The 26,669-nt window shown below is 40.0% G+C and overlaps 1 protein-coding gene across 5 annotated transcripts in view; it reads right to left on the bottom strand.

The window, feature by feature from the left end:
• Positions 1-1,069: 1,069 nt before the first annotated feature.
• The window catches only part of MDFIC (MyoD family inhibitor domain containing), a 79,450-nt gene continuing 53,850 nt past the window's right edge, over positions 1,070-26,669 (bottom strand). For 3 of the 5 annotated variants that reach the window (XM_069976320.1, XM_069976328.1, XM_069976309.1), the window contains 3 exons: positions 23,245-23,370; positions 13,591-13,866; positions 2,924-4,172 (listed from right to left, as the gene is read on the bottom strand). In XM_069976320.1, the coding sequence (XP_069832421.1) occupies positions 3,925-4,172; positions 13,591-13,866; positions 23,245-23,370 (650 nt within the window). In that variant the 3' untranslated portion in view covers positions 2,924-3,924. Of the gene's footprint in view, positions 1,151-2,923; positions 4,173-10,467; positions 11,089-13,590; positions 13,867-23,244; positions 23,371-26,669 lie in introns of those variants that run through there. The other 2 variants (XR_011363785.1, XM_069976336.1) reach the window with 2 other exon arrangements.

Here is a 26,669-nt window from a genome sequence, read left to right as displayed (position 1 = left end):
CCTTTGTTATGATAGGGAAGGTGATAATAAGAAAACCATACTAGGAAGTAAAATATATAGCTCTTTGAAGTCCCTCTACTTTCATAGAGAATTCTTCTCATCTAACACTGCATGTAATTAATAGGCAATCATGTATAGGAAAAAAAAAACCTTAGGATCTTCAGAGGCAAGGGGACAGGGATAATTTTACTGATGTGCTTCTAGTTACTATATCTCATGAGAAGCAGATCAAATTGTAAATTATATAAATCTAAACATAGTATAAATAGCAAGTATGAACACACTTTCAAATAGCACAGTACCTTATGTTCCTTTCAAGTTTATTTACAAGTATTTCACAATATAAATGGAGATCTAGAAATGCACCAAAAACCTCTCTTATCTAAATGAAGTTCTATGCTCAATTTAGAAAAAATATTAGGCACATCATTTTTGAAAGTACCCCTCTATACAAAGTGACAAGAAAGCTGAATACTCAATTGGTGTAGTGTGGGTTCCCATTCCTACAATTCTCACCTATGCAGTTCTTTCTAATGTTTCCACCAGAGATCCAAGACAATGGATGGCATGTCAGGTTCCCAAGTGGACTATGAGACGTACTGCTGGCACCAAACAGACAGGCTAGAGAAGCACTCTGTCATAGACTAACTGTGAATGGAATAGGCTGTTGGTGAGGACTACCTTAATGTAGATTTGGAGACAATGATTAAGATAGATTCTCATCTTTTGCCCAGAGTGTCACTGTAACCGTGACTGACCAAAAAAAAAGTACAGAGTTCAAGGATAAAAAGTGCAGCTAATAAAGCAAGCCCTGCATTTCATCTTTTAAATGGTAACTCCTTGTGGGGTTTTAAATATAACATCTAACAAAGATATCAATCAGATATTAAGTGTGAGTGAGCTATTCTATTGAATTCTAGAGTTTCTATCCTAACTTGAAGAAAAGTGGCTAAATAATGAAAATGTATTACGAAAATAACTAGAGGGACAGTCATGCATGTTATTTTAATACTTTTTATTTAAGTGTCAGTTTCTATTTTTGACAGTATTTATTTTCTATTTTGTCATGGCTCTGTATCAAAATGATTTACAAGTATTGCAGTTTTTCTCATGTGCTGACGTCTAGAGGCCAAACTTGCTTTATTGCAAACTGTTTAAAAAGAAGAAAGAAAATGTCACTTTACAGTCTGCAGTAACATTGAATTTTTTTATCACTATCAGGAGAAAGAAAATGATTAATGACAAGTTTATTGTATTGCCTCAAACACAATGGGAAGAGTGTAGACAATAGACAGTAGGCTGAGGGGCCAAAGTAATGCTGGTCATACACAAGAGATTCTCAGATGGTTGTTTTCTGAACAACTGGTTATAAAGGTTGTTGCTTAAAGTGTAACTATTATCTTGCCTGTGCGGCAGAATAAGCTTAAAAATGCGGCAACTCGATAGACTGCCTTGTGATACATTTACAAAGCAGTCTATGGGAATTCCGACATTTACAGAGACTGGTTAAGTTAGGAGTGTACTATGGACCTGTTGGCATTTTGAAAGTGTATCCTGCTGCGTGGGCAAGATAATAGTTATACTTTAAGATAGTATACCAGAATATTTATGCATACAACATATAACCGTTCTCTCTCTGCCTTGATGTAAAGCTTTATTTTTGCTTCCATCGATGGAATACAGATCTATTAATAATGAATTTTCAACTACAGCACCTGACAATGACAAAAAAAATCTAACACATCATCTGCCATGCTAGTACTTGCCACAAAAATGAAAAGTCAGTAGGAAAACCAAAATTTCTACTGTATAGCCAGTTTTACTACCATAAGGGCTGGTGATATCCCTGACAGCTTTGTTATAACTACATAGCATATTATGTCATGCTAGTAAAAGATTGTGGAAACATGTCCTCTTAAGGACTGACTCCAGAAGAAAAACAGCATAATACTAAATAAATTAATGTAAAATTATTGAATTTAAGAAAACAATTAAATATAGTTAATACATTAGTAACAAATGGCTGTATCAGGTGAACCAAATCTTATTTAAGAGTTATGTTGAATGCATGGTCACTTCATATAGAACAACATGAATACCACTTACTTACATTTCTTAGAATAATTTGACTCATCAGACCTACCACCTTTAAGTAATTAAGTAAAATAATAAATGTTTTTTTTTACGTAAAATTATATATTTTGTGGAAAAACGTTTATTTTTGTATGTCCTCTTGTATGTCCTCCATAATAATGCCTACGTAATCATAAATGTAGCCATAATTATCCCTTCTCAATTATATTATAGAATCCTTTCAGAGCATTCTGAAATGGCACAATATTTTCTTTTTAGGTCTTGAGTAGTGGTGAGTCCGGTTGTCCTGCATCTGAATACCGGTGGCTGGAGAATTTGGATGCTCCAGTACTCAAATGCCAAATAATCGGACTTGAGCATGCTCAAGTTGCGCTCATCTCTAGTCTTGAGCTTAAAGAAGAAGTCTGGGGAAAATTTATATTCAAGTATTGCATTGCCCCCCAAAAGTTATACAAATCCCCAATATACACTCATTACGGGAAATGCACATAAAGTGCTTTTTTCCATGCACTTACTGCTGCATCAAGGCATCACTTCCTGGATAAAATGATGATGTCACAACCCAACTCCCAGAGCTGTGCGGGCTGTGGCTGCTGGAGAGGATGACGGCAGGGGGATGCTCAGTGTCCCTCCAGTGCCCTGTGTCCCTCAGTGTCCCCCTGCCATCATCCTCTCCAGCAGCCACAGCCCGCACAGCTATGGGAGTCGGGTCATGACATCACCATGTTATCCAGGAAGTGAAGCCTTGATGCTGTAGTGCAGGGAAAAAGCACTTTATGAGCATTTCCCGTAATAAGTGTATATTGGGGATTTGTATAATTTTTGGGACGGCAATACAATACTTTAATAAAATTTTTTGCCACACTTCTTTAATTATTACTGGAGAAAGAATTAGCAAGATTAGAATGTGCTGTTCATATACAGCGTGTCTATAAAAGTAGCACTAAATGGAAGGTTCAGTCCTAATCTTTGGACACAATAATTTATTACTTGAAACTTAAAAGTAACAGGTCCTCATAGGTTTATACATTAGAACATTATTGCTGACATAGTTCAAGAAAAAAACATTAAGAAAGCCCAAGGACATAACATTTGTGTTGGTATAACACTTGCCTGAACAAGCCAATGCAAAGTACACTCTACTTTCTGCAATGAATGGGTTTCCTAGTCATAGCAGGTGAAGGCACAAAGCTAGGATATACGGTATGGTTACTTGATGGTAGCAGGGCTGGGAAATTACACTGTACCCCATCACACTAATTTTTTTAAGTTCAGCACAGTATCTGTGATATGGACAGTGTTTTATACTTTTTCTATTAATCCCCATGGCTCTTATAATAAAGGTCACTTCTTTATATCTATAGACTTATGGAAGTTCATAAAGAAAGTATAAGATGCACAAACGTAACAATGGGTCTGGTAAGAAGGGCAACAAAGAAACCTGTATGTCCATAACTGGAGGCTGCAGACGATAGACGCAGAAATCAGCAGAACAACACGCTAGACAGGCATCTCAATTCGCCACTAGTGGCCAGTTTGCCCAATCAAAATCTAAGGTGTATGGGGTAAAACAGCAAAACAATGTAGTATCTTAATAGCCACTTGCTATAACTAGAATACCCTTTTAACTGAATGAGCAGCATAACCACATTTCTCTTACCTGTTTATACTTTATTTTTTTATTATTTGTTTTTTTACAAACTTGATCTCCAGTAAAACATATAAAATAAAAATTTAGCAGTGCAAACACGATGAGTTCTATAAATCTAAAAGTCATTTTCAGTTGAAAATGAAAACTCCAGTTTTCAAAGAGCAAAGTTATAGTTAGCTTCATGAAGGAAAACAAATTCCACAGCATTCCATGCAAATTTCCAAGCAATCTGAAGATTCACAACAGGCGTCCATTATTCCACAGTCCATGTCACAAGGGCAGTTGCAGTCATCTCCCATCTCTTCTCCACAACAGCAACAACAGGCTTCAGAAGTACAGATCCCACATGAAGCTTGTCCTAATACTATGTTGCAGAGTGTGACAAACTCACAAAATAAACAAGCTAATATACAGTGAACACAGCAATCTTCATATAAAGATGGTTGTCCAGGCGAGTGATAATTGAAGTAAATATAAAAAGAAGAAAAAAAGAAAGGAAACGATTACTAGGGTAAACTTTTAAACAAACAAAACTAAATAAAATATGAAAATAAAAAAATACATTAAAGTTACTTTTTAGTAAAAAAAAAAAAAAAAATTGGTCATGGTCAAAGAATTATTATGGTCATATCCTTATTAGTTATCACTCGTTTTGAGACTTTCTAATAATTTTAGTCATCAAAGCAAAAACACAAGACACAATATAATAATTTTGCTAGTGTAATATAATTTAATATCTAGTCAGCAGTGTCCGGTGGATTTTTCTTATGACCTAGGGAATGTTGTGGATCGACATATTAAGTTTCAGTGATAATATATTGAGATACTTTAACTCAAAATGACATTCGGAAATTAGGAAAATTCTGAATTTGCTGGTTAAATTGGTCTTATTCACATGTCCTGTAATCAAGTCTGCAATTACGGATTTGCAATTACGTACTTAATTTAGCGCCCATTGAATGCTAAAAAAAAAAGTCTAAGTACGGAGTTTTTTTTTTTTTTTTTTCTTTTACAGATTCATCAATTTAAGTCTTTGGGACTCGCAAAAAAATATGGTATCCTCAACAAATGTTATAGGCTGAAATCAATCATGTGACCTTTTTAGGAGTTGGGCATCTTTTTTGAAACTGTGAACCAGTTCAACTTTACTAACAAGCACTGTAGATTTTAGATTACAGATGCACTACCAATGCACTTCGGGGGACACTTATCAAGTACGAGTATGCCACCCAGCCCCCTTTTACCTGGCTGGATTTACTAAGAATCAAACGCCTCTTAGTAAAGGCATCTGGCCCTGTGCCTGGAGCAGGCATTGCTGATGAACTTACTGTGATTAATCCAGCATTACAAGAAACCTACAATGTTGCAGATAAAGCCAGTCAGGAACTTGTTTACATCAGCTGTCTAAGAATAGAGGGGGGAGGGGGTAAGTGGGGGATACACAGATAAAGGCTTAGGCTGGGTTCACACTATGTTTTTTTCATCTGTTTTTTTGCAAAAAAACAGATAAAAAAATGGATAGAAAAAAGGATGCAAGCATGTGCATCCGTTTTTTCCATTGACTTCAATTATAAAAAAAACGGATCAAACTGATCCGAACACAGCATCAAATCTTCACCATCACATCTGCTGCGTATTTGCTGCGTATACGGTGTGTGGGTTTATACCCTTAGGTTACAAACACACTTGCCGGATCGGCAGCGAATCTCCTTGCTGCGTTTTTGCAGCAAAACTCGCTGCAGATCCCGGCCCTATACTTTCAATAGCAGAGAAACTCGCAGCAGGGATGTACATCCCTGCTGCGATTTTGTCTGCAGCCCGCCCCATTAACCCCCCGGCCGCCGGACATTATACATTACCGGGTCCCCCTTCCTGCTTGCTTCGGGGCTCCCGGTGTCTTCACGGCCCGCCCGGCCAATCAGTGCGCTGTGGCGGGGCAGCGCACTGATTGACCGGGGGGAACGTGTCGGGAGCCGCCGAAGCAAGCAGGAGCCGGGGATCAGGTAATGTATATCCTGCCCACCCCCCTGCAGCCCCGATCGCCCCCAGCCCCCGGCCGCACCATTGCCACCAGCCCCCGGCCGCACCGTTGCCCCGGCTGCACGATCGCCCCCAGCCCCCGGCCGCGGCCGGGGGCTGCGGGCGATTGTGGCCGGGGGCGATCGTGCGGCTGGGGCAACGGTGTGGCCGGGGGCTGGTGGCAATGGTGCGGCCGGGGGCTGGGGGCGATCAGGGCTGCAGGGGGGCGGGCAGGATATACATTACCTGATCCCGGCTCCTGCTTGCTTCGGCGGCTCCTGGCACGTTCCGCCCGGTCAATCAGTGCGCTGCCCTGACGCAGCGCACTGATTGGCCGGGCGGGCCGTGAAGACACCGGGAGCCCCGAAGCAAGCAGGAACGGGGACCCGGTAATGTATAATGTCCGGCGGCCGGGGGTTAATGGGGGGGCTGCAGACAAAATCGCAGCAGGGATGTACATCCCTGCTGCGATTTTGTCTTCCATTGAAAGAATAGGGGCCGGATCCGCAGCGAGTCTCGCTGCAAATACGCAGCAAGGGGACTCGCTGCAGATCCGGCAAGTGTGTTTGTAACCTTAAGGTATAATTGTACCGGTATGCAGCAGGGAGCAAGTAGAATGGGGGCTAGGAACCCTATTCTGACACCAAATTCAAAGCAGATACATATGAGAGAAATTACTACTGTGCACAGTGGAGGTACCCTTTAACACAATTACATACAATATGTAAAGGTGCAGATATGTCCTAATGTTTTCCATGAGTTACAAGTCTAGGTATGTAATCCTGATCACTAGGCTTTTACTTAGAAAATTATTTCACTTAAGCATGGTCAATAAGCTACATCATTTACATAAAGTGAACATGCACCATGTTTTATATAGAAAAAAAAATCATAGTCACGCAGCAAAGTATCATAGCGCACATGCTTAAAAATGTCAACAGCTATAAGTTCTATATACTGTGTACACAAATAATGAAATGACAGAACATTACTGATATTGCATCTGGGGCAACAACTGATATTTCAGTATTTAGGTCATACGACTGACACTACTGGATCCTGAAGAACTGTTAGGTTTCCCACATGCTGGTTGGTACAACCTTTGCTGATGAGTGCCGGTCACCGTTTAAAGTTTAAGTTAGGTGCACATCTATTCTGTTCATCCATGTTGTCATTAATTGCAACTTCCATTTGTGAAGCCTGCAGTAACCAATTAAGAGCTTGACAGGACCAGAGTTACTGCAATTATTGGGAAATTTTACAAAGAAAAGCTGAACAGAGACATAAGAGAAGAAAGAAAGAGTTAGTTCATTCATAGATCAGAAAATGCTGAAATGCGTGAAAAGTTGGCTGTCATGAAACGCTATTAAGTATAAATGCAACTATTAAAGTATGTTCAAACGTGGCTTTTTCAAAGTGCTAAATATTGAAAAAAGGCAACAATCACAGAGTTGGAGAGGCAAAGAATGACATTAGGATATAGCAAGCAACAATTAGTAATAGGCATATTAAGAGTAAATAAGGCAAAGGCTGAGGTCTTGGGGCAAACGAATACAGAATGGCACTCCGTGTGCCAACAGACTATTCTTTTGATTTTAAGATGCCTGCCCACATAATGAAAAAAATGCAAAATAGATTATTTTGAATAATAAGTTGTACACAACCATTTGAGATGGCAGACTACGTTCTTGAAAAAATGAGAATTGCGTTTGATTCCTTTATGCATCGTCATCTGAAACTACACATGTATAGTATGACTGGTCAAATTCGATCACTTGCAAACTTTTATGCACCAGCTTTATTTTCTTGTTTTCCTTATCTGCCAGTTTAGTCTGGCTTCATTATTATATGGCAATTGATTGAGCACACTTTGGCTGATCTTGTGTAATGAGACCAACCACAATTACTTAAAGGGGTTATCCACCTAAGAGAAAAAAATAAATAAATGCTAGCTGGTCTTACCCACCAAGCCCCCCTGAATATTTTGAGCCATCTCCTGTCTTTCTAGCTGCTGCCATTCCAGAGTTACAAGTTTCTCTAAAAGCCGATCTATAACCAAGATAGGAAACTACACTTCCCATCATGCATCTCCCTGATTGGTCCATTTGAGTATTTGCCCCCTTAGCTTTCTTTCCTGCCCACTGCTGTCATTACTATTGCACAGTAAACACAGGACTGTTTTTTTCACCATTTTGCATCACAAAAGCTCTGCTGGCTGACTGTGAATGAAGACATTCTAGTTCTATCCAGACTGTAAGAACATCTATAACACTTACAATATGCAGAGCTGTGACACAGACAGGTACATATGCCTGCATTAACTGACAGCAAGCAGAGATAGAACTATAATCCGGCCCCTAGAGAGGAGTCCTGTGCAAAGAGAGGGGAGATGAGGGAGATGACTGTGGTCACCTTGAGTAGAGGATTTTAGTCCAAAGCAAATAATAAAAAATAAAAACACAGGAAAAGCGTGCAAGATAGGTTATACATGTATATTAGACCTAGGGTGGTATTGGGAAGGGGGCTTGTTTAAAATATTGTTTTTGTTACATGGATAACCCCTTTAATACATACAAAAGACACAGCAATCATGCTAAAGAAGGCAGGTGGGAAAAAAATATCTAAAACAATACAATTAATACAAGAAATTATAACAGAACGAAAATCCAAGATAAATTGCTTATTATTGGGGCAGAAGGTGTCATTTCAGTAAAATGTGATGTCTGGTATTTTAGAATACAAGCACTACTAGAAAAGTTTTACCAAAAACTGCCCCAGGTGATAAAAATAAGGACAATTCTTCAGTAGTTTCAAAAATACCTGATGTACCTGTTGTCCTTTTACTGCTCCTTGTTTAAAACTGACCCTTTGCCTCTTGGTCTTTAGAAAATGACAGGTGAACAGGGCATGGGCACTTAATGATCAGCACACGTCTCTTATATAAAATATTCTTTGTCCCTAAAAATATTCCAGCACAAGCAAAAAAAAAAATCCTAAAAAACTTAAAGGGGAAGATTTATTAAACGGATTAAACAGATTTGCCCCTTCTCTCTGGCATATGCCTGCTGTATCCCCCGCTCGCCCGGTGGGGGATATATATATATATTTCCACCTGCTGAAAGCAGGGGTAGATTCGTTGTGCCACGTACAGGGCTGGCTGGTTTTACTAAGAGGCGTGCTCTATGGAATAGGGGTTGGGGCCTAATTTAGTATGCTGGTCTTCATAAATGTCCCCCGAAGTTAACACAATGGCTCAGGTTTATAAGTCTGCCGAATTTACATATTATTTAAAGTCAAGATTTAGAAAAAAGGGTACAGATTATGGAGGTAAGAAAATGTGCTTCATCTTCAGTGTTCCATGTGCTATGGGAATATATCAGCAGGTTAGGGTCTTCTAACCTGCTGTTAGTTTATCTTTAAAATATAAAAGATTGATATGAGATTCCTATTGGAAAAAGCAGACAGTTTTGGTTTCAAGCTGATTGATAAATTTACCTACCGTATTTTTCGCTTTATAAGACGCACTTTTTTTCCTCCCAAAGTGGGAGGAAAAACCAAGTGCGTCCTATAAAGCGAAGACGGCTCCCAAGCAGTGCTGAGCACCGCAAGGAAGCCGTCCCGCCCGCCCCCTGTATTGCCACTTACTATGCATATGCCCTGAGTGATCCTCTCCGCCCGCCCAGCCTGCCCCTTCTATCGCCGCTCAGCTGAGCCGATCAGAAGCCCGGGAAAGTGCAATGAGCAGCACTTTCCTGGGCTCCTGATCGGCTAAGCGGCGATGGAGGGGGCGGGCTGGGCGGGCGGAGGGGATCGCTGTCCTACTCACCTGTCCGCCAGCACCAGCAGCTCCTCTCCCGACACTCGGGTCTCCCGTCATCCTCCGGCACAGGCAGCGGGGTACAGAGACGCTGCCTGTGTCCCGGAAGTGTTCTGCAGCGGCTGCAGGACACTTCTGGCACAGGCAGTCTCTCTGTACCCCACTGCCTGTGTCGGAGGATGACGGGAGACCAGAGTGTCGGGAGAGGAGCTGCTGGTGTCGGCGGACAGGTGAGTAACCTGTTTGTTGTTTTTCTGGTCGCAGGGGGCATTGGCTACTGTATGGCGGCATTGGCTACTATGGGGGCACTGTATGGGGGCATTGGCTACTATGGGGGCACTGTATGGGGACATTGGCTACTGTATGGGGGCATTTGCTACTATGGGGGGCACTGGCTACAATGGGGGCACTGTATGGGGGCATTGGCTACTATGGGGGCACTGTATGGGGGCATTGGCTATTATGGGGGCACTGTATGGGGGCATTGGCTACTGTATGGGGGCATTGGCTACTATGGGGGGCACTGTATGGGGGCATTGGCTACTATGTGGGGCATTGGCTACTATATAGGGGCATTGGCTACTATATGAGGGCATTGGCTACTATGGGGGGCACTATATGGGGGCATTGGCTACTATGTGGGCACTATATGGGGGCATTGGCTACTATGTGGGGCACTATATGGGGCATTGGCTATTATGTGAGGCACTATATGGGGGGATTGGCACCAATCACACTGCTGCTATCTCCAAACTGTGACAATGAGCAAAATATTTTTTTTTCTATTTTTTCCCCCCTAAAATCAGGGGTGTGTCTTATCAAAAGGCGCAACCTATAAAGCGAAAAATACGGTAATGTAAATGCTCAATGTAATATATATAAAAGAAAAATCTGATGGGTTTAATAAATGAATAAGGATATCAAATTGGTTTTCACGTGGGTTTGCCTTTACAGCCTTCACTTTACTTAAAAGTGTTAACTTGCAACTTTTACTAATGCAATGTTGTCATTCGCACCAAAATAATATGTCATAAATTGCTTGTTGCAGCAGGCTTTTCATACATCGCGTTATAGGAGGCTTAGGTGTTCAGTGTTATCTGGGGGAAGGGCATGTATCTGTGGTGAGGGTTGGGATTAAGGAGTGTATTAATTATTGGTTAAGCACTGATGTAAGTCGGATGTAAGTGAAACAGTAAATAAATGCACTTACTGAACACTGACCTTGGTCATCCTTTTAGCTAGCTATATTCACAAAGTTCAGAACACTCAAAACAGATCTCCAGGCACTCAGCTGTCTCACAGCAAGAATCAAAAAGGGCAAAGTCACAATCAAAGTGGAAGTTGAGGTCCTCAGCGGGAATTTCCTCAAGGCCCACACAGACATTGGAACAGCAGCCACAGCAGGAATTACAGGCCTCATGCAGACAGGAGCAAACCTGATGTGGGCCAAGGATGAACTCAGTGCACTCACAGAAAAGACAGGCCAAAATCAAAGAAGCACAGCAGTCTAATACAAACAAGAAAGAACAAAAACTAAAAAGATGATACATAGATAGGCAGAAAGGATGAAGTAGAAAAACACAACATGAAATACAATTTTTATAAGTTCCATGAAAAATTCATTATTTTCTCTCACTAAGGAATGCTGTTTTGAATGAAACAAATATTTTACTGTTTTACAATATTGCAAAACAAAAGCAAAAATAGCTCATCATATTGTAAGTTGCATTCATCTTATTGACGTGCATTCCTAATGTCATACTGCTCATCAATTGTTACTGTTCTGAAAGGTTCCTATAGCAATGCCTTTACATACTGAATCAGGAACAATAGCCTATGTGCAGAATTACTAATGGAAAAAAGAAACAGAAAATAAGCAAGACATCAATAAAATGCAGTACACACTAGACAATACTGAAAGAAGCCAAAGTCACACATATTAATAGTAGAGGCAATAGTTACTAAGCTGTAGAAGCATACACAAACAGAAAGACATTGCATTTGTATATGATATTACATAAGATATAGCCATGAAAGGTTTTAACATAAAATGAGAAGCTACCTATTATAAATTGTGATTGCTAGCTTACAGTAATAATTTAATAGAATAAATTAACAGAATATGGTAAACCTTTATTGCTCGCATGATAATTGTTAGCAACCCTCTTTTGTTACCCTACTGTGCCAAGACATAACCATGAATGGATGTAATCCACAGCAGAGGCTGCAGCAAGAGGACGAGTCTCCTTACCACTAGGCTAATAAAAAATATCCCCTGGCAGTCAGTTGTGCTCGGTGGAGAAACTTGGTAGTATGCACTCAGTTACCCTGTAGCTCCACAACATAGCAAATCATTAAAGCACTACATAGCCAAATCAATGGAGGATACTGGCCAAGAGATGAGGATACTGAACAGAGGACCCCTGACTTTTAACTTCTGTGACAGGATATATGACAATAGTTTACAAATCCTTGAAAGGCTTTTAGCTGAACAAGAATAAAACAAAAAGCAGGGAGTGAATGCAATGCATTAGTCAGCCAATCACTATCAGATAATATAGCTTATATACTGTAAGGTTGTTAAATCTGCAAGCAGACAGGCAAACAGTTGCATAATAGATTATGCACGGCTAAAGCTAACCTTGCATTTTATTATTTGGTTATAAGTTCATTGCTTGACAGTAAAGGGGTTTTCAGTGTTTAAAAGGTTTTTATATATTGCTGCACTCTTGGTAAACATAAAAAACATGTTATGCCTACCTCTTTGGGCTCCCCCTGGTGTTCTGATGCAGCCTCTCCGGTGTCCCCCAGCTGACTGCAACTCCGCTACTTCCGAGACAAATTCACCTCGGGAGTGACCGACCTCTCAGCCAGTTACAGATTGGGACAAGAAAGGGCCGTGGCCAGTTATTTGCTGAGCGAGAGAGAGAGATTGTCTCGAAAGTAGCGGAGCTGCAGCCAAAGAACCACATCGGGACATTGGGGGAGGGCAGAGACGTAAGCACAACATGTTTATTATGTTTATTAAGAATAATCACTCACCCTTCGGTCTCCTGAATCTCTCGGGTTCCTGTGTTTTCATGACATTACAGGAACTACCTGCTCGGCAAGTCTCAGTCACTAGTTGGCTAAGCAGGCATTTCTGAGCGGGAGGTCACAGGACCAAAAGAGACAGGAGATCAGTGGATGGCAGTGAGAGGTGATGTTAGGCTGAGGGGGGCACCAGGACAGGTAAGTAGGTAAGTATTACTTAATTATTATGTTCCCACCCCCCGCTGCCCTCCCTGATTTTTTACCTGTGCCCAGAGTACCCATTCAACCCATGCATATTGAGAGACATAGTAGCAGTTCACATCAGGAAAGTTGTTAAAGGGATTTTTACCTTTAAACACAGATATTTCATAATTAAAAGCCAAAAAGGAAGCCACAGTGCTATCCCCCCTTGTTTTCTCAGATACACCAGACATATGTGTCTAAGGGACACTCCAGCTGTTTAACATGAACATCTAGGTAATCATATAGATGTGATGCAATAAGAATATAATACTATGCCACTTACAAATTTGTAAAAATATTTTTAACTTGTGTAGTAGCAGGTCAAAATTGACATGCACATTTGCAGTAACTATTACTTCCCTTTATTTTTTTGTGAATACTGTGCACAATTCAAGAACAGAACTAAAATAAACATATATTAAACAACATTTGCATTTTTGCAAGAAGACTGTTTGGACAGTTACAGTAAATATATCTAAGTACGGAAAACATTGCCTTACTCACTTATGCCTCCATTTGCTGCCTGCAGCAGTTTAGGAAGAAGATATTAAAAAAGTAAACTTTTATTACAATCCTGTGTTGCAACTGCCTTGCATAATGCATACTGAAATAAATAAAAATCTGCACTATATCATAAAGCAAATAAAATCTGTCCTCAGATGAAAACAACATGTTATACTCTAGCAGCACATGACCACTGTAAACATACGTACATCAATAAGGAATCATTTACCTTCTGGTGATGAGCCAGGTTTTTGAGAATATGTTGAACTCATTTTGCTTTTTTTGCTGCCATCACTGCTCACAGACAAACTGGACTGGATCTTCCTGTGCATTTTTTGAGAAACGGGAGATGATAACTTTCTATTATCTGCAGCAACATGTTTGACCCCATTGTGGATTCCATTGATATTACTCAGACCTACATGACCATTTTGTATCTTGCCAGTTTCTTCCTCGCTCTGTTCCAGTGCTGAAGTATTTGGCTGAGGCAAGCTCTGAGGTTGGGCTTAAACATTAGAGAAGGGAAAAAAAAAGAAAAAACATGAAAAGATTAAACAGACCTCTCTAAATCCACAGCCAGAGGACACTGGCTAAAAGATGCTTTACAGAGAAAACAGGAGAAAATGAGACCCCTTCTGCCTCTCAATGCCTCTGTCATCACAATTTATTTATGTACAGTATTTTTACATACTGGAATCTAATAGCGGATGTTGATTATAAAACAAATTCGTCACTTAACATTTTCATAAAGGTTCACTGATTAGCTACAAGGTCATTCAAGTCAACCAATGAATAAAAAACAAACAAACAATTATCTCATGCTATTAAAAAAAAGAGAAAGAAGAAACAGCTTCAGCAAAATACAGCTGTAATTCTGAGCAAGGTCGTAATCAATTACAGACTTTATTCTATATGGTGTATGCACTGCTGGCCAATTTCCCATTGACTTCAACGGAGAACATTATTACATTAAACTGAACACAAATATTTTGCAGCTAAAAATGTTATTTAACCAAACAGTGACAACGAAAGGCTTCTAACTAGCACTAACCAAATTAAAACAATAAATTCCTCCTTTGGAAGTGGTGGGTGGGTGGGGGGGGGGGGGGGAGACATAATTGCAGGTGATTAGAAAGCTTTAAAGCGACTCTGTACCCACAATCTTTCCCCCCCGAAACCACTTGTACTTTCAGATAGCTGCTTTTAATCCAAGATCTGTCCTGGGGTCCGTTTGGCAGATGATGCAGTTATTGTCCTAAAAAAACAACTTTTAAACTTGCAGCCCTGTGTCAAATTGACGTGGCCTAAAGTGTCTGTGCCCTAGGCTTGAGACAGTCACCCATCTCTCCTCACCATTGGGAATGCCCCTGGGCAGGATTTCTGCTATTCATTACTTGTCTGAACATTGCACAGGTGCTAGATTGTTAAGGCACTTCTGCAGTGTTCAGACAAGAGATGATTAGGAGAAATCCTGCCCAGGGGCATTCCTAATGATGAGTAGGGCAGGAAGGAGGGATGGATGAATGTTGCAACCCTAGGGCACAGACACTCTAGGCCACCCCAGTATGACACAGGGCTGCAAGTTTAAAAGTTGTTTTTAGGACAATAACTGCATCACCTGCTGAACGGACCCCAGGACAGATATCTGATTAAAAGCAGCTATCTGAAGGTACAAGTGGTTGGGGGGGGGGGGCACATTTGTGGGTACAGAGTCGGCTTAATCATCAACTGCTGCCCCTTTAAGGTATTTACACACAAGTGAACACAACTATTTCTCCCAATCCCTCAATACACATACTCTGCTGCTCCGGTCCCACTTGTGTTTGCGGCTGCTTCAAGGTTTTGAAACATGGTGTACCAGGCCTGCTCAGCCATTCAGCGTCACAGGTGGGACACCACTACAGCCACTGAATGGCTGAGCAGGGCTGCCTCAAAACCCAGAAATAAAGTGGATGAGGACCAGTTGGGGGTCACATCTAGGTCACATATTACATGGGTGTTTCTTAATTTAAGAATTAGTTAATTAAAATTTTAGTTTTATGCATTGGAAAAATAGTGAATGATGTCAGCAAAAGATTCTCTTTCTCTTGATAAAGAAACGATTCTGGACAACTCTTCCAGTGTTACTATGTATCCTACTTTGTTGCTATAGTAATCTATTTATAAAACATATACTACTGTATCATAAATATAAAATATTTCATTTCTATTTCCATCTTCAATTTCACTAATAAACCTTCACAATACCACTTAAAAACAAAGAGGGAGATTTATTAAGACCAAACAAATCTTAAACAAAGCCCCAACCCCATTTACCTGGCCTAACTTACCCATGCAACTTTTAGTATAGCTGGCCTGCACAAAACATTTGGAAGGCATTCCCGGCAGGAAAGGCCTGTCCCAGCTGATGGACTGGCCGCAGAGCCAATAAGTGACTGGAGCAGCGTCCCACCCAATCACTGACTGGCTGAGTGGTCAGTCCATCAGCTGGGTCGTGACATGTCAGTGCCTGAGATCCCAGAGCCCAGTAGGGGTCCAGCGGCCAGTCCTGCTGCTTGGTTAGTACTTGTAATCAATTTCCCCCTTGTGGGCTGCAGGATTTTATAAATCGCAAAGGGATTTCATTGTTCATAGGTATTGGTCAGGAAAAGGGTAGAAAAACATTTTCAAGGCATTAAAGGGGTAGTGCGGCGCTAAATAATTATTCACAAAATAACACACATTACAAAGTTATACAACTTTGTAATGTATGTGAATGACCCCCATCCCCGTGTTTCCCTCCACCCACGCCACCCTCGGAAGTGTGATGCACTATACTCGCCTGATTCGTGACGACCCCCGTCCGCCATCTTGGGACAATGATGTCATCTTCAGATGGACGGCCGAACCGCTCCATCCGTCCCTCATGCCGGCCTCCCTCTTCCGCGTCACCAGCTGCTCAGCCGCGATTGGTTGAGCATAACTTTGCTCAGCCAATCGCGGCTGAGCACAGTTATGATGCGGCAGAGGGGAGCTGGCACGAGGGACGGATGGCCGCCCGAAGATGACATCATTGTCACAAGATGGCGGACGGGGGTCGACACGAATCAGGCGAGTATAGTGCATCACACTTCCGGGGGTGGCGTGGGTGGGGGGAAACACGGGTAAGGGGACCATTCACATACATTACACCCACGCCACCCCCGGAAGTGTGATGCAATATACTCGCCTGATTCGTGTCGACCCCCGTCCGCCATCTTGTGACAATGATGTCATCTTCGGGCGGCCGGCCGAACCGCTCCTTCCGTCCCTCGTGCCGGCCCCCCTCTGCCGTGTCATAACTGTGCTTAGCCGCAATTGGCTGAGCAAATTTATGCTCAACCAATCGCGGCTGAGCAGCTGGTGACGCGGAAGAGGGAGGCCGGCATGAGGGACGGAAGCGGTTCGGCCGTCCGTCCGAAGAGGACATCATTGTCCCAAGATGGCGGACGGGGGTCGACACGAATCAGGTGAGTATAGTTCATCAACCCCTTCAGGGGTGGCGTAGGTAGGGGGAAACACGGGGGAGGGTGCCACTCACATACATAACATACATTACAAAGTTGTATAACTTTGTAATGTGTGTTATTTTGTGAATAACTATTTAGCGCCGCACTACCCCTTTAAATGAACCATCAAAAAGTGGATACAATTCTCACAATAGTTTATAGTTTGCCAAAAGCATGTGGGAAAAATATTTTGATTTAAAGAGACCAAGGTTGAACTTTTTGGTCATAATTCCAAAAGAACATCATACCCACAGTGCATGGCAAAGGCAGCATTATGCTTTGAGGCTGGTTTCTACAGCTAGTGCTGGGGCTTTAGTCAAGGTGGACAGTATTATGAACAGTTCCAAATATCTATTTCAACACAAAACCTTCAGGCCTCTGATAAGAAGCTGAAAATAAATTTTACTTTCAGCATGACAACGACCCAAAGCATACATCCACATCAACAAAAGAGTGGTTGAAGATTATCAAAGTCCAACTGTAAATCTTTAGGTTCACCTAAAGATGGGAGATACCCTCACAATCTGACAGATTTGACAAGATTGGCAAGTAAGTGGGTAAAGATATGCAAAGAATAGATGTGTGTATGCTAATAGACTCTACCAAGAAAGACTGAATATAGTCATAAATATAAAGTCTACTTCAACAAAGTATTAGTTTAAGGTTGTATGTATTTATGCAACAACATTATTTCAGTTCTTCAAAAGGGAAAGATTTTTATACATACCCTCTTGGTCCCGGTGACGCTCTGGGTGCTCGTTGTGTTGCAGAGAAATCCCTGCTTCTTTTCTATGCGCTCATTATGCTAATGAGCACAGATGAGTCTGACATCTATAGGAAATCATTGATCTCAGTCAGTGATTGGCTAAGCAAGCTGTCATTCCAGAGATGAGAGTGACAGCCCAATCATTTGTTGACTGAGATGGGACAGCGCCACAGCCAGTGATTGGTTAAGCAGGCTGTCACTCTTGTCTGGAGACTGACAGCCCATTCATCCAATCACTGGCCGTCCCTGTCCCCTCTCACTCAGTAATTGGCCGAGAAGGCTGGTGGCGGCACAGAAGAGGACAACCGGGGTGTTCAGACAGGTAAGTATTGCACAAAAACAGCTAAACAATTGTTTAGCTGTTTTAGTGTGGTTTGTTATAGTTTGGTTGGTAAGTTCACAAATTTTACACTAAAAATGTGCCAACCTGGCAAACTGATTTTTAAAAAACTTTGCTCACCTCTAATTTAAATTCATTATCCTTAAACATTTTCACCAGGTACAGTAGTAATACAAGGCACACTAAAAGAATGTCAGGTAATTTGCACCCCTAAATTAATTTGTAAGGGTTTATTTTACTGATAGCAATAAGGAGCATAGTTGTTTTTTTTTTTTTTTTTTTTTTTTTTTTAAGATACTACTTAAAATACAAACACAAAATAATGGAGACTATCGGGCCGCCTTAAAAGACAAGTGGAAGGGAACATTATTGATCTATTATTCTCAATAAGTAGTCTTTCTTTTATACACGTGACAGCTCTGAAAACTAGACTAAAGACCATTTGGCATTTTCAGAGGTGTAACTTGTGCAAATTCAGCTCTATTGGGAGAACAATGTTATCTTCAGTCAAAGATATAAAAGACACAATACGGAGTTGGACTTATGAGTTGTTTTGAATTATTCATATTTTGCCTGTATATTCAAGAAATTTTTACAAACTCTGCATTTTATACTACATAATCGCACACATTAAACGTACAAAGAAACTTTTTGACAAACCTTTTCTTTCAAAAAGTGGCATTTTTATGTTAACTTTCAACATTTGCTATATCATTCTTAGGAGACTATTCCTTTTTACAAAAGATCCCATTTACACTCTTTCGTACAAGCAAAAATTGTATTCTTACTATTCAGCAACAAATGCAGTGCATGTCAGAATGTAAAATAACAGTTGTGTGAACACAGAGCATCTGCAGCAAAGACAGGCTATACACTCTATTACAGAGATTTCACCATTCCCTACATATAAGAGAAAAGATTCCCATTTGGCATTCACAATGAACAGTTTCAAATGTTTTATTAAAAAAAGAGCTTTAAAGAAAAACACAGTATACCCAGCTGATTTCAATATTTTATACTTCACTGACTACACAATTGGGATTAAGTATATAGAATTAATTTAAAAGACTCACTGCACTCCTTTAAATGCTGTATACCAGCACAAATCTGTCTCACTAAAGAGGAATAGTACAATCCATGTAGCAGTATGATACGCTGTAAATATTTTCAGTATATATTTTTTTTTTACAAAGAAAAATAAAGCTTATTGATTAATCTTAGTGTTTTAAACGTTCTCCATAATTAAGTATATTTTAAAAGTCGGCACATTCCTGATATACATGTTTGTGTGTAAATGTTTTTAGGGTCCATTCACATGTCCAGGATTTGCAGCAGATGTGATGTCACTGAATTGAAGCTGCAGATTTGATGTTGCGTTCTATCATTTAGTCACATTGATATCTGCTGCTGATCCAGTACGTGTGAATGGACCCTAACACAAAGGTTTGGTAATATTGATTGATGCACCTATTTTGTATTTTCTACAAGGTGACGCTGGAGATTATAACGATACATACTTTGATTATAACAATATTTAAATGGGAACTATCAGCAGGTTAGACATGCCCTCAGCACCCCGTGCAATTAGATTCTGCTAACCTCCTGATAGTTCCCCTTTAAGCCTTCAGCGATCTACAAGTCTCAGCCACAATTAAGAGTGTCTTGCGCAATGGACACAGGCTGGCGTGTTCCTGAAGGGTTTCATACTGTGACCACAGATTGTTACTGTTTAACCCCTTCAAGGCAGAGCCCTTTGATGCACAAAAGTCCGGGTCATATAAATGCAATATTCCTCCCCGCCTTCTTATTTTTCCATCGACATGGCTGGTTGGGGTGTCATTTTTTGCGCCTTGATCTATAGTTTTTATTAATATCATATTGGTTTAACAAAAAATTTGATTGCTTTTTATTAATTTTTTTGTGATATATAATCAGCAATCCTGGTGCGGTTTTATTTTTTCGTTTACGCCGTTCACCGTGCGGGAACAATACTGTTATATTTTAATAGATCAGACAATTCCGATATGATATGTAATATGTTTATTTATTTTATATTTTTATTTTTATAATGGGAAAGGGGGGGTCTTTTAAACTTTCATTAGGAGGGGGTTTATAGTTTTTTTTTTATACTTTTAAAAACTTTTTTATTACATTTTTTTACACTACAATTCACTGTAAAATATGCAATCATTAGATTGCATATACTGATCTATGCTATGCCATAGCATAGCATAGCAAAGATCAGTGTTATGGGCGATCTATGTATAGTGCCTCCCTGAGAGCAGGGATTGTGGATTATCCAGTATGCATCCAACTTTACCTCTCCAGTCCAGTGTGAACTCAAACACGATGATGTTGGACCCAACTCTTCTCTGGTTATGCCTCTGAGACATGTCAAGATTTTTTTTTTATAATGACAGATATGCTAAGTCAATCAAACATTGTGTTACGTTTTTAAACGCCATGGAAAAAATCAGCATATTTTACAAAGGTGTAGAAGATCTAAAATACTTTAGTCTGTGTGCAGTGCAGTGTAGTTTACTTCTTACTAAAACCACTTTTATTAACTTTATTATTATAGTGTAGTAACTTACTACTCATTTTTGTGGTTTACTTCCAGAGAGAACAATAGAACAAGGGATTCTTCCTCCTAATTCTGCTAGCCTTTTGAAATAATAAATAGTGGTGCATGGCATGTTCCTTTAAACTACATCAATAGGTAAAAGTGAAGAGCCAAGACATTAACATTCAAATTATAAGGTGAGCATCTAGGTTGCTTTAAGTTGCTTTGTGAAGTATCTTTTGTCAGCAATTATTTTTGAACATATTCAGTGCTGTAAATAGCACATACTGCATCTTCTATAACACTGAAAGCATACATTAACATGATAACTAGGCACAATCCTTTAAGTCATTTTCCTAGTCACTGAATTTTTTATGCCTTTCTGATCTTAATAAGAAAACAAAGCAACCAGTAACATTATCACATTGAAATGCTCCAGAAAAGTGTTCAGGTACAACAAAACAGAAACTTGAAAGGACTCTCCAATTTGTTCCAGGAAAAAAAAATATTCACTGCTTTGTAATGAAAATAGATGACTCTGATTTCCAGCTCAGATGCGGTTGTACTGTTTCAGCAGAAGGAACTCGAACAAATCCATTGTGGTTATAAAAACAGTTATCACAGCAATTTCACAACTTTTACATAAATAGACCATTTACATAAAAATGAGTAACTTTGTTTTAATTTAAAATAAATAAATAAAATACTCTTAAAATATAAAACATGTAACATTCTTAATATATAGCTTATATTATTTGTTTATAAAAATGGCAAATGTTTGGAAATTGAGGAAGCATTCAAATTAATACTCCGTAAATACCATATCTCATCACCTGTCTGACACATACTGTTATAGGCAAATGTGACCATGACTCGCATTAGCTGTAGTTGAAGAAATATTATTAAAATTCATACAGTGTGTGGTATTTTACAATTGTCTCACATTTATCAAATAAAACTGCCTAAAATTTATTGCTGTTTTTATCTACTTTCATACAACCAATAAAATTCTAACCAGAATAAAAAAGAAAAAGGAAATGTTTTTCGTTGTTCATTGTACAGCAATGAATCTGAGCATGTGCAACAGTCCAACAATAATCATGGACTGTTAAGTAGTGTGAGGGGCTAGCTACAGATTAATACGTGTTTCCAAAATTATAACATTAAAGACCCCTGTAAGCCTGGGTTCACACCTGCTTTATGTTTCTATTAATCTGCTGCCTTTTTGGAGGAGAACAATGAAAAAATGCCAGCAGTGAATCCATGACAAGTCAATGGTCATAATCAGGTGAATTGAGTGTCCAACATTTTACTGGACAAAATGGTTAAGTATACTTGGCTATTTTGCCCAGTACAGTTGACAGAACCTGCAATGGAGGAAACTAATGGAGCATGTAGAGCAGGTGTGAACCTAGCCTTAAAGAATCAGTGTTACAGGTTTAGATTCAGAATTTTTTACTAAGAAAAAAAAGTAACATTGTAGCAGATGTACACAGCAGGCTTTCTACAGCTGGAAACATTCTGAGCACTAAATCAAAAGGAGCCATATCATATTGCATACACAAACCCAAATGTACTTGCTGCTGAAAATACAAACAAGTCATTTTATCCAGGCATGAGAAAAAGTAGAGGGAATGCGATTTAGGCCAAAATACCATCAGTTTTACTGGGACTGTGACAAGGATGGAATTCCTTAGAAACTTGCATCTACAAGTTGAGCAAGATGGTAAATCAGGTTTTAAAACTTAACCATTAAAATACTATATTTCATTAGCTCCATGATTTCAACAAATGCAACTGTATGGAGATAATTTAATAAAGAATAAAGATCCTGCATTTAAGTAAACAGCCCAGCTTGTGAAATAGAGGCTCTCTATTCTGGCATCAGCTTCCCCAAAATTTTGGTTACTAAAACATTTTACATGGTTCTTGGGATCAAGAAGGATAAGGAGAGAATATATAAAACATAAGCACCTGACGTCACTTGACAAAAAAAGCCAATAAAAGTTTTCAAGCATTAAAAAAGATACGTAATATACAAAGGCATAGAGCACCCAAAGGAGTGTATATGGTGTTGCTTCCAATACTAAACCACATTTACAGTGTTACTGGACATATAATATGTACACTAAACATGAATAATAAAAATATACAGACGACAAACTTCTAAATCTGCAAGGTTTTCTGCAAAGTTACTGAAGCAAATAGTGGAGTAGAAATTCATTGTGCGCCATCAATTTGGGGACACAATTTTCTAGTGTTCTTGTGATTGAGTGGCAATCCCAGTAGTAAGACCCCAACCAATCCTGTGGGAATGGGATACCTTCTTAAGAAAAGGCATAGGTTTATGGGAGAGGGGACTGGATATGACTAATAAATAGATACAATATGGTGGAAATTTCTTGATTTATATTTATTTTGATTCTAATCTATTTTTTATATTTTCTTCATTAAAGCTACAATAAGCATGGCTGAAAAAGTATAAAACGAATTGTAATAAATATTCACTGTGTTATGGGGTGAAATTTATCAACCCTATGACTGGTGTACCTCTGCAAAAAGTATTGATTACCTCCTTCTTGCCTCTTTAATGGGCAGGAAGTATGGCAAGGTGTGAGGGAGAAGTCCCCCACTATGTGCTCTTCCTGGGGACATTCTAAAAAAACAAACAAACATGGTATACTTACTTTTTACAATGGAATCTGCCTTATTATTCAAAATAGAATCTTCTAAATCTGTTTGCACACTTTTGTTCTTGAAGAACTGACTCTGACTTGTGTTTTCCACATCCATATTGTTCTTTTCACATTTTTCTAAAATAGAAAAATAACACACAATAAGATATCTCAAAACTAGTATGTAAAGTTATAATTGCAAAACTCATTGTATACAATTAAATGTACACTACTGCTATTTTTGGACTCCAGGGCTATAAATACCATACAAATTTTCCTAATACAAAACAATTTCATATTAATTTACTTTATATTATACTACGCTTATCATAATGGGATTGCTGCACTTTTAACATGAGATGAAACCAGTTTCTGTGGTACCAGTACATGTCCACTGCTGCTGAATGTGTAGGGCGGCACGCACTGACTTATTTCAGGTCTCTAAAGGGTTTAATCTGTGCAGGGAGTGTAAACCTACATTTGTCTGTGTATTGAACTATGATTCCACTCACAGGCAGCAAGCACATTCTGAGGGTGCTAAAGGGGTTAACTGACATCCTGGACATGCTTAAGAGGACATTTGCCAGCCACCTCCCTACCTCTAGGCCTATTACAGCCCTGTGTAAAGTCTCCTTATGCTCTTGTCCAATCCTGTGCTGAGCTATCTCAGGCTGCTCTCCACCAATAGGGAGCTCTCTTGTAGTCTATAAGCAGAGGTGGGAAGAGCCATGTGTGCTCAGTTCTGGAGAACAGTGTAGTGTAAGCAGAGTACAGCAGAGAAGAGTATCCTGACGGCGCTCTCTCCAGGGCCTGACTCTGCAGCCACTGCTTTAAGTATCAAAGACTAAGCCGCATTCCTATTTTCCTCAAGTACCTGAAAGTCAGGCCATGGCCTGCTAAAACTCCAAGGGGTTAACTACCACAGGCAAGGAAACCAGACCTGTCCATGCTGAGGGGGATTGTTGCTCTCCCAAAGTGAACAAGGACTTATCTAAAACTGTTGGAGAAATTGCTATTTGCTGACGTGCCCCACTGGTTTTTCAGCTTGGTTCCTTCGGCATAAGTTGAGGGGCTACTTGTGCATGAATGATCATACCTGGGGAAGGTTCTACTGGACTCTCCATTCTGTGTACTTGGCCAGCATTGAGGGTTCATTCATAGCCGTGAGTATGGGTTATTCTTCTTTAACTAAAGCTATCGCAGTTGTAGCCAAGGTTGTCTTAATCCACCCATTAGAGTGCCAAAAGTACAAGTCTACCAACAGTAACTCTCACTTTTCTGAAATGAACCTAAATTATTACTTATTCTCAAAGTATCTGCTAATGCATTGCAATGGATTCTCCTCTTAAACGGAACTTACTGGAAAATTAAACCTCAAGCTCAACACATCCTTTGTGAATGCAGTCACTGAAAACATACTGTACTATGCCTTTGAGACCAAAAAGTAATCACAGAGTCAGTGTGTTCATACCTTGCGCCACCACAGGGATATGCACCCCTGTTTTGATAGCATTCCAGCAAAGATCAATATAAAGAAAGAATATCACTGAACACAACTTCATAAATAAGTAATTCTTTATTTTTAGTTCATGGTAAGAAATTACAATCAACAGGAGTAACACATGGAGAAACTGCAGAGACTATAGTAACTTCACGTACTTAGGTGTTGTGTAAAGACCTAAGGTATACTGCTTTTTATGGCTGTGGAAGAACACCGTTATCACTTATGTGCATAACCCAGGGATTTCAGTCATCCATTCAACCTGATCTTGACAGATCCAGTAATCACTATGTCCTGCCTGCTCTCTCAGTGGGTACATCAACTCCTGTTAAAAAAAAAAGCCAGCTGCCATAAAGTTAAAGGCAGACTTTTTGTCATGCCACCATGCTAGTTTGTCCTGCTTTGCCTAGAATATATAAGAGCCAAATCACATAGAGTAAAACTGGTGGAATTGTAAGACGGAACTCTCCGCTGTGGAATCCCGCCAGCCTCCATGTCATACTGGCAGTCTATGGGAGGCTCATGCGCCTCCGCCGTCCGCGTGGAAGAATAGACATGTCAATTCTTCTGAGTGGAGAGATGCAGAGAGAGGAGGCACGTGAGCCTCCCATAGACTCTGCTGCAGTTTTGCTCCGTGTGAACTGGCCCTAAGAGTTTGAATGGAAAACAGTGCCTTTCTGGGGGAACCACTTTTACACCTCTTTGTGGCAAAACCCAGGGACATATTGTTAAAAGTGCCCTTGGGTCTTGCCACAAGGAGGTGTAAAAGTGCTTTACCCACTGCCTTATAAACAGGCACTTAGATGGTACTTTTGGGCAATGTACTTCTTTTGATAGATTGTGGACTACTAGACATGCCTATATGACACACTTGGAGACATTAATCCAGGTAGTCCTGACAAAGCTATTAGTAGGTGTTGGGAGCATTTATTACATAAGAGGCGCACACACACCAAACAGGTGCTGGAGGGTCCAGATAAGAGCACCAGTAGAGTTGTTTGATCTCCCAGAAAGCATGAGCAGCTCTCCCAGTATCTTTGTCCATCATCCAGGTGGCACCTTTATTAAACACATCTCTGCCAGGCGCTTAACAGAAGTGAAGTTTCTGTCACATTGCCCATTATGTTTCCTTACATTGTGCGTCAGCAACAGTCGCCTTTATTTGCAGTAGTAACGCGAACAAGAAACCTGGGCTTTTAAGGACTGTAATCATATTGTTTTTGGCAACAAATCCAAGTTCTGTTCAGCATCCAGTAACAGTCGGCTTCAGGCATGGAGGCTTCGTAGTGAGCACTTTAATCTTGTCTTTGCTATGGAAAGACACGCTGCCCTAATAACTGTGATGATCTGGGCAGCCATCAAGGATTTCCCAGGGATGTCCGCACCAGATTGCAACACAATCTTGGTCTTCCCGACTGCCAATTAAGCATTTATGGGAGCAGCTGAGATACCAGCTTCGGTAACCCATACTGCAACATTTGGGGCAAATACTGCAGGATACTGTATGGAACCTGTATGTCTATATCTCATCTTTAATCCAGGATAGCGGTGTATCACCAGGGTACTAGAGTCTCCTTTCAATTTCACAGTTTTCCCCAATAAACTTTCACTCTAATATTTTAATAACTGTTTTTTCTTTTTTTGCTCATATGTACTCAAAAGGACTCCATTCTCGAAGTGGAACTTCAGAAGCCACAGAGTCATTTGGAGAGTATTTTTGTCTTCACTATGTTATAGTTGTCAGAAAACTGACTCATCACCTTCCAGATACGGGTTGTATTTATACTACAATTGCATGAAACATGTGACTTGCTTTGTGACTTCCCAACCCTATATAGGCATGATTTAGGGTGTCATAGCAACATGTAGAACAATTATACATGCAATTTTGTGTTTAATAACTGTAATTAATGTAGATCAGTTAGGAGAAACTGGC

This window comes from Dendropsophus ebraccatus, chromosome 1 (assembly GCF_027789765.1).
Source record: "Dendropsophus ebraccatus isolate aDenEbr1 chromosome 1, aDenEbr1.pat, whole genome shotgun sequence".
Lineage (NCBI taxonomy): Eukaryota > Metazoa > Chordata > Amphibia > Anura > Hylidae > Dendropsophus > Dendropsophus ebraccatus.
The sequence above is the reverse complement of the archived record's forward strand: the minus strand, read 5'-3'. Positions and strand labels throughout refer to the sequence as shown.